This window comes from Falco naumanni, chromosome 2 (assembly GCF_017639655.2).
Source record: "Falco naumanni isolate bFalNau1 chromosome 2, bFalNau1.pat, whole genome shotgun sequence".
Lineage (NCBI taxonomy): Eukaryota > Metazoa > Chordata > Aves > Falconiformes > Falconidae > Falco > Falco naumanni.
The window spans coordinates 32,649,785-32,666,885 of record NC_054055.1 but is presented as its reverse complement, the minus strand read 5'-3'; the positions used below and the strand labels follow the sequence as shown (position 1 = coordinate 32,666,885).

Genomic DNA, 17,101 nt, shown 5'->3' with positions numbered 1-17,101 from the left:
ATAGGGACATTCTGTGCTCACTGAAACTTTACCTTGGAGTTTCTCCTAATATTAAATGGTTTTAGCTGCTTTTTTTATCTACATGGTCATTTTAAATTGATTTAGGGTTATGGCTAAGCATTTAGAGTAGAGGTAGTTTATAATCAGTTTAGTTTGTTGCTTGTGTGGGGGATTCAGTAGATAAAACATGGAAATATGTGTAGGAAACCAAGAAATGAGCGAGTTCATAATTTTTGCGGCAGAAGTGGTAAGGAACATAATGATCAGATACAGGAAAATCTCATTAAGGCGTGACATCATTGTGAAGGGCAAAGAAAGAGAGGTTTAAATTCTGTGTCAGCCAATAGGAAACCAGGGGGAAGCTTTGAAAGGATCGGTGATGTGCTGAAGACAAGCAGGGAGGAGATTTTAAGGATGTTGGTGTCCAGTTCTGAAACAATGTAGAATGGAGGCTTGAGGAAAGTTTGGGCAGAAATCCGTGCCACAATCAAGACAGGAGACAGAAATGCAGAGTAGATGAGAAAGGAATAAAAATGTCTGCTGAAAGATTTGAGGAACAAGAAAGAGGTGTTGTCATGACTGGTTGAAGGAGAAAAGGCAGAATGGATGGAGAATAGGGACTGTATTGCTGTGCAAGTTGAGCTCCATAATGAGTTGATGGATGGTCATGAACTGTCATCTGGTGATGACTGTTTTACAGTCATCTGGTGAATAGTCTTCAGACTCTGTTGCAGCTTCTGTAGAAATGTGCAATACTACATGCTTTATGGAGCCCAGCTGGATCATTACTGAACTCACGTTTGTTAGAAGACTGTCTACAGTGCAGGTTTGCCAAGGCTCGTGGTGCAGGCTCAGGATCATCCTTTGGAATTCTTGTATGTCACTTCTTGTCCCTGGAAAGTCTGTAAAAGTTGCAGAGGACCAGAACTTTCCTCAGGTGGGGGGCCCATTGTAGCTTTGAACTTATTGCTGGAGAGAGTCAGCAAGAAATGAAAGTAGTGCTGCATGTACTATTAAGTGAATTAAATAAAAAGAAAATGTAGTACATGTACTTACAGAACATATTTCAACAGAATGAGAGTCCAAGGGATAATATAGTTGCTACTGATAAAAATAAACTAGGAAGTTGTAATGTAATAATATTTTTATATGGATGTGTAAATTTTCTTGTCTTTGGGGGAGGAAGTGTTCATATTACATAGTTACCAAAAATACCCAAATTCTTATTCTCTGAACTTTGCATTGCGGAACTTCATAGCTGATATGTTTACCCCCTGATTCACAGAGTCAAGGTTTTTTGTCAAGCTATAATGTAAAATCTGTGGGTACTTTTTCTTAAAACTTGGTTGAAAAGAAGTTGTATGAAGTGCTGTGGTTACAATGAACTTGCTAAGCTTAACAGCCTTAACTGCGCATATAATGTATGATTTGCAAGTACTAACATATAACTTTTCATTCTTTTTATTCTGCACCATCTTTCATTCTTTTCTCAAAAATTACACATTTTATATTAATCATCTTTGAATTACATCTTTGTCATTACCATACAATCCTAATGCCATATATGAAATGCTGCTGCCCACTTTTATCCCTTCTCTGGTCCTTACACCACCATGGCTGGACTGGCTATCACTCCCCTCCAGCAGACCCATCCCTCAGTCTTTCTCCTATTTCCTTCAACACACTTACACAGGCACAAACATGGGACAACTTTAGCTACAGTATCCCATCTGAAGGAGACAGTGACAATGGTAGGTGTTCCATATATAATTTACTTAATTTTGTTTCCAGAAACCTGAATATATGGCAAATGCTCCATGTGGCTAAGGATGAAAGATGGTACTCTTGAGGGAATGTTTATAAGACTCAACACCTCAGAGGATGCATGTTAATTTATTGTAGAATACATATTATTAAAACTAAATGACTGACATGTGTCACTGTTTTCAAGTCTGGCAAAAACATTTTCCCCATGACATCTGCTCCAAGAACTATTTCCAACATAGGTTTATTTACTTACTTTATTTTCAAGCGTTTATAAAAGTTGTACTCAAACAACAATTAGTTTTGCTGCTGTCTTTTCTGCATTTTTTTATTTATTATTTTTTGAGAGGTACTGACTGTTAATGAAAATATCCTGCTCCCATCAGCAGTTTTTGATACAGATGCGTAACTAACTTCATTAGAAGATAAATCCTTGAAGAAATAAAGCTGAAACAATCAGCTAAGCAAAAATAGTAGGTTTTGTCCGACAGAATCTGTTAGTAAGCGGTCAGACTTCTCTGTGTGTAGTGAAGACAAGGTACATTAGTGGACTTTGCTGCTTTTGTTTCATTTTTCTCCAGGGTGTCATTGTTGAGTCATGGCTTTAATATGCAAAGCTGGCCATGTTTGGGCTATCAGGATCTTATAATGCATTAATACTTAAATGTCAGATGGGAGAAACAGATCCTAGACAATTAAACTGTTTGTAATTATTGGATAGGGAGATGATTTTTTTTTTAAAGTAGGACTTTTGTTCTTCCAGTTGCCCTAAATTACAAGGGTGTTTAGGTATTAGAAGGCAGTGAACCTGTCAGAAGCATCAGATTGAAACCAAGACCACAAATCTTGAATGATAAATACCAGCATTCGTAGTTCAGTCCATTACTTGACAGTACTTTCTATTGCCAGAGTGTTCTTGTATATAAACCCATAAAAGACAGCATATGTAAGGAATTGGCTTTGTAAAGGAAATACGTATGGAATATAAGAATTGTGATAATGGTAAGTGGAAAAACTGAATTTAGTTCAGGATGGTATGAAGCCAACTTCATGTTTCGCTGATGAATATTCTAACAAAGAAAGCTAGAGGTACTTCTGTTGGTGCAGAATTTGATTTGTAATCTGGATTTGCTATTGTTTTGTTCCTCTAAATAAAACGAGCAGTACAGACTAGCATGTGCTTGTGCATTTGGAAGAGATAAATGTCTCATGCCATTCAAATCTTAAGCCAAATGCAAATATTAGTGGTTACCTTGGGCTGTTAGACAGAAAACTGCTTTTACAAGTATATTTTTTTTTAATTCAGATTTTACAACTGTAACTTTTTTTTATTCAAGACTGTTGCCTTTCTGTTTAGAGTTTATCTAAGGTGTATCTTCCTATGGTAGGAAGTAAAATGGACCAAAGACCATTCTCTGGTGGTGAGGTTAGTTGGCAGAGCATGATTCAAACACATACCTAAGCACTCTTACTTTCCAAAACAGGATGGCTGCATTTAAGCTACCTTTAGGTAATGTCCTTTGCCTGTGCTATTCCTCAAGATATACCTAGACAATGTGTGGAAAAGAGGGGGGTTTGCACTGACCAAAACTGTACCAGGAAGCAATGTTCACAGTATTAATATGTGCAGGCTTGCGAGTATAGGTGTAGCCTTTGATGTAGAAAAGCCATGCATCAATGTAGCATCTTAACTTTGTATCATCTTTAATGTAACTATCTGGCATCAGCTTTGCAACAGTGGAGGCTAAGTCTAGAATTTCTGGGAGGTTTTAAGGCTTGGAATAGACAGGTCTCCCAAGACCAATGTCCATACCATGGTGGAAGCTTTGGTTTAGCAAATACTGTATAACAACTTCACTCTTAAATTTGGACTGAATAAATCGAACAAAGAGAAATCTAACCATAAACTTTTAGCCTGACTTCATCTCTGCCTGTCTTTTGTCTATTATTTTTAGAGTCAGGTTAAATAATTTTATTGCTTACCTGAAGGATAACGTTGTCACACTAAGTACTTTGGACACTGGATTCTTTGATGTGCTATAAATAGTGACCTATGTACACTGTAAGTACAAAAATGAAAATTTTGACGAGGGAGTTTGTCCTTGACAGAGATATGTTAAATACATACAGTGTTATTCGCTATTATCCATTTGACTTGTTGAGACTTGTACAAAATACTTTTTTTTTAAAAAAAATAATATTGGAACAAGCATTATGTAGTACCCTTGGCTCACCAAGGGTTCAAAAAGCAGAAACACACTTGTGGAGAGCAGAGCCTGGACCTTCGGGGGTGTGTGAGGTGTGAGCTCCCCTTGCTGGAAAAAGTGTGGAGTGCAGAGAAGCAAGCAATTCCCAGCACTACCAAAACTCCCTGCGTTAGAACATTTTCCTTTAAATTCAGTATATAACTGAAACTTTTATAACTAATGCTTTTGAGAGTATGTGTTTTGTTTGTTTTTTTTTAATCAATTAAACTTATTTTATTTAGAAACTTTTAATTGTAGTTTCATGCAGCCTTGAGATTAGCCTGTCTTTTTCCTCATGGTGGAATGTCTGTCTCATTCGTGAATGGAATTGCATAAGTTACGTTGCTACTTACTTTCTATTAACAGTTGTAGTCTGAAATTGGAAGGAAGATCTTGGGACATTCATATTGACTTAGCAAAGGCCTAAGCAAAGACAGGTGTGGCCAAACTGAATTTAAGTCCATAATAATACTCTGATACTTGCAAAATTGAACATAAATATGAACTAATTATTTTGTAGGAAATCCTTTGAAATATTGCTGCTGCTAATAAAATTACAGTGCTATTTAAATACAATTTAATTACTGTTACTCTTCAAGTATGGTTTTATCTGGGTATTTCATCTGTGAGAGACACCAAAGCTCAATTAGTGTTATACAATGAACCATTTCTAAAATGAAAATCTAGAAGTTGCAGCTACGGTTTGTAATAAAAGTGATAGGAGATTTTTATTTAATCTCTTAAAAATTTAGAAGCAGTCTCCAGTGAATTGTTACAGAGTTGCTAATGCAGAAATTTTAACTCAGTACAATACAGTTCTGTACATTTAATAGAAGTCCTGGGAAAGAGTTTCTGCACTTTGAAAACTTGGGAGTTGATTTTCTTTGTTGTTCTTGTAGCTGTCCTAAACTATACAATTTAGTATGTAGTTTTAAATAACATTTTAGCTATTTCTAGTTAATTAATTTTCACCATATTTAAGTACCTTCATCAGAAATTTACCGATGTACTGATTAGTTTTAAATTATCTAAATCAGTAGGTAATGCTTTTGAAATGGTGCGGTTAAATCAGATATATAGATCGTTATACTTCATAACAATAGCAGTTACAGCCGTTAACAACCTTTATGTTTGGGTATGTGCAGTCATAGCCTCTGTACTAAATGTTAAGTAGCTCATAGTTGTTGATATACCGTGCTTTTGAACAGAGTTCTATTGGGAGCTTGTAGTTTGCCATCTCCAAAAGCAAAGATAAAATACGGACCTATTGAATCTGAAGGCACGACTCCGCTACACTCAAGTTATGTGTGGGAGGTCAGCAAAGTTGACCTTTGTCAAAAAATGTTTTTATTATGATGTGTGCACCTGTGTGTAGGTGCTTCTGAATGGTGGCACTGGTGAAGCTACGCAGTCCACCTGGAGAAGGGAACCGAGCTGCAGTCAGTATCTGTAGTTCTCAGTTCTGCATGTTCTTTACAGGACACTCTCCCACTCTGCCAGTGGGATTTCTGATGATATTAAGAAGGTTAGAGTTTATTAACATAAACCTGTAATATTTAGGTGTTCTATTTAAAAGCAGTTTTGTTTAATGAATAGCCTTTAATATGGCATTTCCTGAAATTACCGATTTAGCAGCAGTAGTAGATTTCAGTTGTCTGTGAAAAGTTATAACTATGACTGTGTGAGTCAAGTATTAGAAGGAAGCATGTTTGGGAACTGGCCATAGTTTATTCTGTCTTGGTGCCTCAGATAAGTAGCCTAAGGATATGTAAGGAGTTTGTTGCCTTAAGCTCTTTTCAGTAAATAAGGGAAAGAACTGCTGCCTGTTGGCTGAGCTGCCATAGGTGGTATTTGTCTGTCCCTTTGGTTAGAGAAGTAGCTTATATTATTAATTTTGTTACTTAACTAACCTGCATACAGTTAGGTGCGATTTCTGGTGACTAGACTTGTCTGAGACTTCAAAGCTTTTCTCGTGCAGAAACTTCATCTTGTTTATCTGAGCCTGAGATGGCAGAGGGTACAGTTTTGTATGTTGACTCTGAACTGATTTTAGGGCTTCAGTAACAGTTTACTTTTCATCAGAATGTAGATGAAGTTTCCTTCTACCGAGGATTCAACATTTTATTTTGTTAGATATTTTGAGGACTGATTTTTAAAATTCAGCCTATTACACAAATCACAACCTCAATAAAATGCCTGATGTGCCACAGTTTTTAATTGAACATCTGAATTACTGTGGTTATACCCATGTGTACCTTTCTTACAGTCAAGAGTACTTAATCTTTTTTTACTCTCTAGTAGGTGTCATTGGCAATTCAGACACTTCCAATTTTCTGATGTGCCTTTTAGGAAACAAAAGGCTTCTCTCCTATTCTGTTATTTATTGAACCAGAAATTATCCTCTTCTTCTTTAATGGCCTTAAATTAACAAAACCGAGACTGAGCAGTAGCTGTATGTAAAAATGGAGGTTTCTAGGCTTTGTACTTTCCATTAATTGGTACTTAGGGTTTTACGTTGCGTTCAGGAGAGAGGCAGGATAGTAGTAATACAAAACACTTCTTTCTTTTAAGTGATATCATTTTCCCTAATAATCAAGTTGGCCTATAATTTGAGTGCCACACAGGTGACAGTGGCATTTTTGGGAAACAAAATGGCAAACAAAGTGGCAAACAGGTGACAGTTGCTTTTTAATATACATCTTTTTCTCCCTGAATTATTCAAAACAGTCATTGATCACAAAAAAAAAAACAACCAGGAAGCGTAGAGGTGTATATATGCAGAGATTTCATGTAACTTTCAAGGACCTATATGTGGGCGAAGTGATACAGTCTCCAGGATGGTTGGGAGGGAGTATTGTGAATAGTTTGTGCAATGCTGCATTTGCAATACAACTTTTTAATGCAGGCAGACTTACTGAATGGCTAAGTCTGCCTACATTGGTCTTTGGTGGGTGGTTTGGGGTGTTTTTTGGTTTTTTAATATAACCTTCTCCAGTAAGCAGTTTGTCCTGTGTTGGAAGATGCTTGTCACAGCTTGTTGCACAATTCAGCATCTTGTAGGAGGGGGTTCTACTTAAAAAGAGGTGTTTCCTGCCATGTTACACACTAAGTTTTGTACAGATCAGAATCTCTAAGGGACAGTGCTGGTGCTTAATCATCTAACAAAACTTGCTGGTTGAGGTTTGGATTTGGTTGAAAAATTATCTATTCCATTGATGGTTCAGGATGCCAGTCAGAGCAATATCTAAAAAAATCTCAGATCAGATTTTTCTGTCCTTCTGAGGACAGAAAAATTTTCTAACATTTTTTTCTGGAGGCAGTGCCTAAGTATTTTGCTTCATTTAGAAACTAATAAGTCAAGGTGTTAAGTTTTTAAACTAAAGTCTGTCTTTTTGTGTTGTTTTTTTTTGTTTGTTTGTTTGTTTTTTAAATCATAGTGTTCTTAAGACCACAAAGGAATTTGGAATCAATAGACCCACAATTTACAATCCGAAGGAAAATGGAGCAGATGAGAGAAGAGAGAGAGCTTGTGGAACAGCTGCGTGAGGTATGTGAGTGTTGGTAGAATTCATTTGTGCTAATGGAATGTATTTTTTAATTTTTATTTTGGAAAGTTGTCTAAGTAGGAGAATATTATACTGCCTCATTTAACCTTTTTTACTTCTGCAAATCACATTGATGAGACTATTCCTGAAGAGCTTTATCACTGTCAGATGTCAGTACTTTAGGAAAGGTTTTGTAAAAATGGGAAATAATAATGGCAGTTACCTGAATGACATACAGTTAAACACCATGTCTTGCACTGGTGGAATTAGCAATTTATTTAATTTTATCAGAAGCAATGAAGTGATCACTTAAAAGATGGAGAGGTCTAGAAATTGTTTCCAAACAGCTGGAGAAGTCTTCAGTACAGCAAGTAAAAGGTATAATGAAATTTATTAGTTAAAGCTGAAGTTAGAAACTTCTTTTAAAAAGCAGATGGCTAATGCTTGAAACAGCTTTCTTAGAAATGAAATGAATATTTCACCACTTGAAGAATATACAAGATGGTTTCCTGGTACATTATCTTCAATATAGAAGCCAAAGCCTAATGCAAAAATTGCTGCATGTCGTTGCACAGGGTCTATATTACACAGCTAATATGTAGGTAGTACTGTTTGTGTGAAACCTGTTTGAGTCAAAAAGAAAGGAAAAAAAAAAAAAAAAGACAACTTTTGCTGCAAGGTGTGTTGCGAACCTGAACCTGTCAAGGTTTCTAGTTATGTCATGTTACCAACAGAAGAAATGGTATTGTTGCACTCCTAAATGCAGTGCAAATCCTGAAGGTGTGGTAGGTGACTTTGATATTGTAACCAAATTACAAGATGATTAGCTCTTATGTCATTAGCTTCATGGAATAACTAATTACAAAATTATTAATTTACTTTAATGTGTATTTTATTCTTTAATTTTGAAGCAGGTTTCACTTTTTTCCTCCTTACCAATAGCGTTTAAGAAGTGGTTCATTTAATATAGAACTATGAAGACTTTTAGATCTCTATTTTATTACCTCCTGCCATCACCTGTTTTAAGTCTAGATTAATCTTAATTCGTCTTGCTGAATTTTTGAACAGAACAGATCTTGTTGGAGATTCAACATAATTATCTGAATGTAGTATATTACCAATTCTAAACTTGGAAGATGCTAAAGGGGCGAGATACAGGAATTAGATGAGAGAGACTTACTGGTAACAGAGAAGAAAATAGAAGTAGCAGTAATAAACTGCACTATGATGTAGTTCATCTGAGTGTAGTCTAGTCGGAAGCATCAATGCGCCTTTTTACATTTAAGTTGCCACAAGTATGTAGCAAGTCCCCAAGTAATTGTTTCTAAAAAAATAGTGTCCTCGAGGTTCCTGTCTTGTGCACTAGTTCAGTCAATCCTCACAGTGAACAGCAGAACAAGGTTATTCACCGTATCAGGCATGATAATGGAGACTTAATAAGGATCTTTCTACACCGTATTAGTATCAGGTATTACCAGTAATACTGGCTTAACGTGTTATTGACCTTCAGTTCTGTGCACTGTTGTCCTTTGCCCTTACCCTGAAGCATGGTGTCCTGAAATTAAAGTTCTGTTGTCTCTTGTGAGAAGGCGTTGATTACAAGTCAAGGAGTGATGGTAAGAACTAGAAGATTGACCCTGTCTGGAAGCACATAGTGAGATTTTTTTGAATTGATAAATTTCACTCTGGTATGCCAGGTCCTTTAGTGAGAGAAGTAATCTCCAGGACATCTCATTATGTACTGTACAAGCAGATAGCTCAGAACACGCAAGTCATTAAATTCATACTTACTGAATAAACCTATCCATCTGTTAGTATATTTTCCTTTTGAATTGTTTCATGGTATGTTAGAATTAAGTGAGACTCCACAAAATCTGCATCTTTAGCCAAGCTGGGCACTAAACGAGAAGGAAAAACTATTACAGTACTTGGGCTCCTTATTTAGAAATTGAAATGCACAATTACCTTTAGCTCAAGTGCTTCACATGAGCCATATATTGTGAGAACATTGGTGTTTCTTCCATACGTTCCCCCCTTTTCTTTAGAATGATGTGTTTTTACAGAAAATGTTCCATTTCATAAAACTTTTTGCTTCAGAGACATATTTATTTTTACACTGTTTGATTTTGTATACGTCCACGGTCACTTCAGACAGTTGTCATTTCTAGAGTAATTTGCCACTTACACTTGAGCAGTAGAGTCTAGAAGAAATACTGGTTGATTTTTGCCACTCAAAGGGTAAACATTCAATAGTTCTGACATGCTAAGTGAAGCTATTTGCTGCTGCAGTGTGAATGATTTTTGAAAAAGAGAGCAGTTCTTCAATGGTGGTGAAATTGAAAGAGAATTGATCCACTTCTTGAAATCTTTCATTTTAATTAAACCTAGTTTCAAACCATGAACTCCAACAGGAAATTACATAGAACTAGTGTTGTAGCTGCACTTTTAATTCATTAATTTCTATAAACCTGTTTGTAACAGATGTGGGGAAAAGTCTCAAAATGAATTCTTTCTGTACATATCTCATATACCAAAAATGGTTTCTAATTTATGAATTAATCCAAGGTGAAAACAAAACATTGTATTAGTGCACGCGATGCACTTGCCCATCTGGCACTTGTGAGACCATACATGTGAGTACTTGAGTAGTGTGCCTAGTAGGAGAAAAACTGGGAAAATATAATGAAACTCCAGCGTGAGTTCTGTGGAAGCTGCTTCATGGTGAGGGCACCCAAACAAAGGATCTATAAGGAAGAAATAAGAGCTGGATTTCTTGAGCTTGGAGAAGAGAGTGCTTGGAATATCATGTAACTGTCCTCAGCTGCCTTGAAGGGTAGTAATAGGGAAGATGAAGCCAGGCTTTTCAAAGATGCACAGTGAAAAATGAGAGGCAGTGGCACAGATTTCAGAGACATAAATTTCAAGTAGCTATAAGGAGAAAATTCTTTGCAATAAGGGTGGTAAAATACTGAATAAGGTTGCCTAGAGATATTGTGGGTTCTCCCTTTCTCTGAGATATCCAGAACTTAACTAACCAAAGCTCTGATCTCACTTCCAATTTGTTAGACCAGGTGATCTTCAAAAATCCCTTCCAACCTACATTCTCCTTTGATTCTAATGATAATAATCTATTTTTGTCTAAAACACCCAGCATAGATTGCAGTAATATATTAATAGAGAGTAATGACATTAAGGAGGTCCAACTAGGAATAAGAAATACCTATTTAAGATAATGGAAGTTATTGCCTCTGAGAGTTAACCTAAGAGTTATATCTAAGTATAGTGTTGGAATGTTTTCAAGATTGGAGCACAATTTAGGAAACTCATCATATGTAACAATTGTACTGTAGGTGTTTTTTATGGAAGATTCTCAAATATTTTCAAAGTGTTTTATTTTGCAATATCAAATTATTTTCAGTGAGACTTCAGTTTTACTTAACGGGTATCCAGAAATTCATTCTGATCACCCTAGTGCTTCCTAAGTAATTTTTAAGCTACTAGGGAAAGATTGCCTTTTATTCTCTGCTTGTACAGTGATTCACACAAAGTAGTTCTGATTCAAAGAAATTTTGAGATGGATAAGTAGAAGACTTGGGAGAATGGTGAAAGGAAGGAGCCACATGTAGCAGAATCACATGGCTAATTGCATGCATATGTGTTTTTCTATGTGTATATAAAAAAACCCCGCATGTTATGACAGCAGCATTTGAAGTGTTGAGTTCTTTTGAAGAAGTTTACATAATTCAGTGATCAATAGTGCAGAGGAGGTTGGTTTTTAGTTTTGAAAGAATAAGTTATGTAAAGAAAGTGTGTTGCTAGGTAAACCAGGACTCCAAAACTGGCTATGTGTCTACACTACAGCATAGGAGAAGATGAGGATATGTATTCCCTTTTCTTTCCCCTTCATCCATTTGTGTATTAAACTGTGCATGTGTTCTTCATTTGCAGAACATTGAAACAAGACTAAAGATTTGTTTGCCTGAAGACTTGGGGTCTGCTCTGATGGATGGTGTAGTTCTTTGCCATTTAGTAAATCACGTCCGTCCTCGGTCTGTCGGAAGTATTCATGTACCTTCACCAGCAGTAGTGAGTTGGATGTTTCTTGCTGCATTGGGTTGGGGGGGAGGAATGTTTAAAAAATTACTGTTTCATTGCCAAATTATATTTGGTTACAGAAAGCAGGTTGCTGTTCAATGAATATTCTTTGCTGTTAGGGGCAACATTTACATTATTACAAATTCTAATGTTCATTAATTTATATGTCTTATTTTGCATATATGTAGAGTGTATGTATGTATGCACACACATGTGTAAGTGAATAAAATCATCCTGCCTTTCTCTGATCTAGCAACAGATCAGATTTTTTTCATAATGGCCTTTTTGTTCAGTACAGTACAGAACTATGATTGCAAGGTTTTATCCTAGGAGACCCTTTTTAAAAGAAAATTAGCCCCTCGTTTGTTGATTGAAAAAATATGAGGTTAACTTTAGCAATGTCTGGCTTAGCAGGTGTCATGTTACTAAAGCACTTACAGCACTTAGCATATTCTTCCTGTTGGGTTAAATGTGGAAATTATTCCTTTTACCTGCAGACAGAACGGATTGTAAATATGCACTGTAGTGATTTAATATTGGCTTGCCAAACCTAAGGATCTGGTGATTTCAAGACATAAAATTGATGTAATCTGTGTGTGCGCATTTCTTGAAACTCCATTTTCTTAGTATTTTCTCTGTTTATCGATGTCTTTTTCTTGGACAGATCACTGTTCCAGATTTCTGATACCATTCTGGTTCTGAAGAGGTTTTGTATGGTTTTAGACTACCTGCCTTTTGTATTTTTCTTTTTTTTTTTTTTTTTTAATGTACATGTTTGGCAATAATTTGCTGTGTACAGCCTAATACTTGATTCTGAGAAATAGCATGTGGATTTCAGAGGCAATCTATAAGAACTTCCAAGAAGACAGATACTAAGTAAAAGATGTTTTATCAGATGGTCTTAGTGGAGTTTCTTTTGCTGTTGCTAGATTTTAAATTACTTCTCTCTTTAGTGAAAATATGATATCGCCAAATGTTGTGGTTTAACTCTGGCTGGCATCTAAGCACCACACAGCTGCTCACACCCTCCCCATACAGTGTGGTGGTGGAGAGGATCAGAAGAGTAAAAGTGAGAAAACTTGTAGGTTGAGATAAAGACAGTTTAATAGGTAAAGCAAAAGCCGTGCATGCAAGCAAATCAAAACAAGGAATTCATTCACTAGTTTTGGCAGGCAGGTGTTCAGACATCCCCAGGGCATCAGGGCTCTGTCATGTATAACCATTATTTGGGAAGACAAACACCATAATGCTGAATGTCCCTCCCTTCCTCCTCCTTCCCCCAGCTTAAATACTCGGCATGACGTCCATGGTACAGAATATCCCTTTGGCTAGTTCAGATCAGTTGCCCTGGCTGTGTCCCTCCCAATTGTTTGTGCCCCTTCAGACTTCTCACTGGCAGGGCCTAAGAAACTAAAGAGTCCTTGACTTGACCCAGCAACAACTAAAAACATCAGTGTCCTCCTATCAACATTGATCCCACACCAAATCCAAAACACAGCACTGCACCAGCTACTAACAAGAAAATTAACTCTATCCCAGATGAATCAAGGACACAAAACCATGCAAACCTGAATTTCTGGAGCAAAAATTTAAGTTTTGTTGCTGATTATTTTTTTTTAAATTGATAAAAATATTCTGTTGGTTTTTGTAAGAAAAAACAAATCTATTTAATCAAATTTCACTTTTTTCCGACTTTATATTGATGATGATCTCTTGCTTGAAACAGCTTTGAAATTACTTTAACCTAGAAAATGAGTTCTTTAAAGTCCCTGCTATTATAGTGAATTCTTGGTTTTAGTGGATATTCTGGAATTACCGTTGTTTCACATCTTGCATTGAAAAAGTAGAATATTGAGTTTGTTTAGGGGGTTTTTTTTAGTAACATGATATTTGTGTAAGTATTTGGTAAATTAGTCCTGACTGAGACAAATTATGGATGTATTTGAAATTTTACAGTAATAGGAAATTTCTCCTTCAGAGACACTAAAATTGTTTATAGCTACTATACATTTGTGACTATGTAAAAAAAATTCAAAAGAGCCTATTAATTACAGTTAAGTTTGTTCTTCATGATGTATGTTAAAATCCTTCATCAGTTTACTTACTGTCCGGAAAATCCATGTCGTCTATCACAAATCATTGTAAGAGTCAGGCGTTAGAACCTCATAAGCTGGATGTGAACAAGTGGAGAACTAAATGTGCTGGTGACTTTAATAGGTAAAAGTACATGGCATCCACAACTTAGGTACTCAGATTGTATTTGTAGTCATGATGTTTTTAGAGCAGTAGAAAAAAATTTGAGCACAATTTTATGCATTGTTTTCAGGAAAAAAAACAAAAATAGTGCGTCAATACAAGAATAATGCAATAGGTGAATTGCCTGAGTGAATGTTTTTGACTTCTTTTGCCATAAACTGTTTTTTCTTGGTTTTACAGCCTAAACTTAGCATGGCCAAATGCAGGAGAAATGTGGAGAACTTTCTGGATGCGTGTAGAAAACTGGGGATACCAGAGGTAATTTAATTAAGTCTGTTATTTCTAGATGAGAAAAAATGCAAGACACATGAATTACTTCAAAACTGAAGGATAACTTTATGAACTACAATTTTTTAACAATAAAGACATATAATTTAAAAATATCTAAATAATGGTATTTACTGCATTTAAGTGGCTCATGCCAGAGCACTTAAAAATTGCAACTTTTGTCTTAAAGTAGTAATTCAATATTATCCCAATACCTCTTTATCTTTGCCATGGGGAAAAAAAAAAAAAGGAATGTGGTAATTAGGTAATGTGTAATATTGTAATTGGGCAGAAGTTTACCAGTTGTTTTCATCGTGCAACATAATTGCATTTTTACCTAGTGCTTTTAGAGTATGGACTTCATTCTTATTAGTTATATATTATTTTACAATGTTAAGTACTCTATTGTATGCATTATAAAACTGACTAATAACATACTCATCTCTTGTAATGAAACACTTCTGCAGTGATGTGAAGAAAACCGCTGTTAAGTATGGAAAGTATATATGAGGGTCTGTAATGTCGATGTGTTTCAGAAGCTGGCAATAGGAACACTGCAGTTCTTGGTATTTTCTGCTTTTCATTTAGGAATAGCAGCATTCGTCCTGTAATTTATTCTTATATTAGTAAGGAAAAATATCTTTATAACTAATGTTATGAATTCTGGAATTGCATTGGGAATATTTCAAAGACTCCCTTATGGTCTAGAAATACTTATTAAGGAAAAGCTAATTTCAAATACATGACTATCAAAAGAAGGTAAAAGTGTTATACAAGTTCTTTTTAATCTGAATACATGAAAACTGCATGTTTTATTGTCACTGTTGCCTACATATGGCAGCATAATGAAGGCTGAGTTCTTTTTAGTCTGTGTTTCAAGAATGCTGAAACAAAAGGATATTTAGTGTGTATGTCCCCCACCACTCCTTGGGGAGCAGGTAATAATGCAAGGATTTCAGACTGGGAAAGAATTCCAGTTTGAATTCTTTATATTTTATCTATATTAGCACTTTATTTGGAGGACAGCAAAAGTGACAGATCATTCTTGCTATTTGTAGGAATTTTGAGGGAGAGACTTTATCTTGCAGCTCCAACGAATGGTTCATCATAAATTTAATTTGAGAATTCAGTATAATGGGCTGGGTCTCTAACTTGCAGTGGTTGATTCTTGTAATTATGTAATTTATGATCTTAGAATGATGTCGTATGAAAAGTAAAATTTGAAAGAAGATCAAAATCTCAGTGCTGTAGGCTTGTAGATGTGAGCATTTGTTAAGCTGCCCCAAAATTCATTGTCTTCTGATGCATCATAAATTATTCAATTAATTAGAATACAGGTTGGGGGTTTTTGGATATAGTCTATTGGGAAAGAAAAGACCAAGACCTGTTTTCATTGTTGTCAAGAGACCTTTCAGAAATGGAAATAGAACAGAAATATTTATAAAGATCCTTGCAGTGCCATATTACAGATGGGTAAGCTAAGCCTTTATTCTGAGGTTTTTAATTTTAAATTTCTATAAGTAAGCTTTCTGGAAAAATACCTTTTTCTTTTCTGTGAATTGACATTTTTATATATTTATACGCCGCCTCTTTAATGGTTCCATTGAAATTAGTGTAGAAATTCTAAGGATCTTTTTATTTTAAAGCATAATTGTTGCAGAGTTGCACAGAGCCTTAAGCACAAGGCCAGATCTTACCAGTCTGATTTATAAATTACCTATATCTATCTAAACAATCATTAACTTAAGCTTTTGAGGGGAAAACCTCATCACTTAAACATTAAATGAACAGCCTTCAATTGTAAATTTGCATTAGGTTTTAAGTGCTCCGAAAATATTCTTTTTGATTAGCTTTTGGTAATTTGCAAATGTATTTCCTATATATTGTGAAAATCCATCCTTTTGCGGCACTGGCTGGTAGATGGTGGAACTTTGCTGGGTGTTGGAGGGATGTGTATTAGGAATACAAAGTTGTATGACAGCAAGTATAACTGTCATCTGTCAAAGTTTTTAAAGAACTACAGATGGTGTGTTTAATGCTGCTTCAGGTTGATGAGTTGTATATTGCCTAACTATCTCTGAACAAACCAGTAAAAGGATTGCAGTGAATTATTCCCTTTTCTAAAAATAAGCATCTTATGGGAAAGTGATAAGTTCCACTTATGGATCCTCATAGCCATAGGTATTAGGCCTTTCAGTGATACTTACGTCCATGTTATGTTCCTGAGAATTAATTTTAAATTCTGCTGCATGGTTTTTTTTAAGGATTTAAAGTTGTCAAAGTTCCTGTTGGTTTGTTTTCAGTTATTTATGAATGGAATAGAGTACATGCTATTTCCTGAACTCCACAGGTTTAGAATAATATCCTGTGAAATCATGTAAAACAAACCCAAGAAAACAGCTGAGCAATTACTGTGTTGTGCTGATGTGCATGGTCTCTTTACTTCTGTGGTTTTCAGCATTCAGTCCTTGGGTCAAAATTGCTTTTCCCGGAAGGATTTTTTGAGACAAAACAAATCTTTTTGTTTAGTGTGAGAAAGTGCTGGTGGCAGATAAGCCATCTGAAAGACTGAAGATTCAGAACATGTCTGTTATGCCCCTCAAGAGGTATATGACAAGAAAGGTACAATCTGTGTTGCTTATAAAAGTACAAAAGACCTTATTTTACACTAACTAAAAACTGTCAAATTGCCTAATCCCCTCTGTAATACCAATAGAATGACAAACACTCCTAATTTTTGGCTGATACAGACTGAATAAGCAAGTGGCAGTAGATGTGTGATAGGTAGGGGGTGCCTGTCCTACTGCATTTTTCAGAATGACATGCAGCAGTTGGGTGGTGCCATTCACTGGTGTAGATTGTCAGTGTCATACGAACCCACTACTGACACTACCTTTAATGCTTACCCACTTATATTGCACCCAAACT

The 17,101-nt window shown here is 35.7% G+C and overlaps 1 protein-coding gene across 9 annotated transcripts in view; it reads left to right on the top strand.

Moving 5' to 3' along the window:
* The window catches only part of LRCH1 (leucine rich repeats and calponin homology domain containing 1), a 133,343-nt gene that overhangs the window by 99,102 nt on the left and 17,140 nt on the right, over nt 1-17,101 (top strand). For 7 of the 9 annotated variants that reach the window (XR_005826379.1, XR_005826377.1, XR_005826376.1 and 4 more), the window contains 4 exons: nt 1,647-1,751; nt 7,448-7,557; nt 11,504-11,641; nt 14,087-14,164. Coding sequence is in view for 3 of the 9 variants with exons in the window: in XM_040583910.1 (XP_040439844.1) it covers nt 1,647-1,751; nt 7,448-7,557; nt 11,504-11,641; nt 14,087-14,164 (431 nt within the window). In the remaining 6 variants the exon portion in view is untranslated. The remainder of the gene's footprint in view (nt 1-1,646; nt 1,752-7,447; nt 7,558-11,503; nt 11,642-14,086; nt 14,165-17,101) is intronic. The other 2 variants (XR_005826378.1, XM_040583909.1) reach the window with 1 other exon arrangement.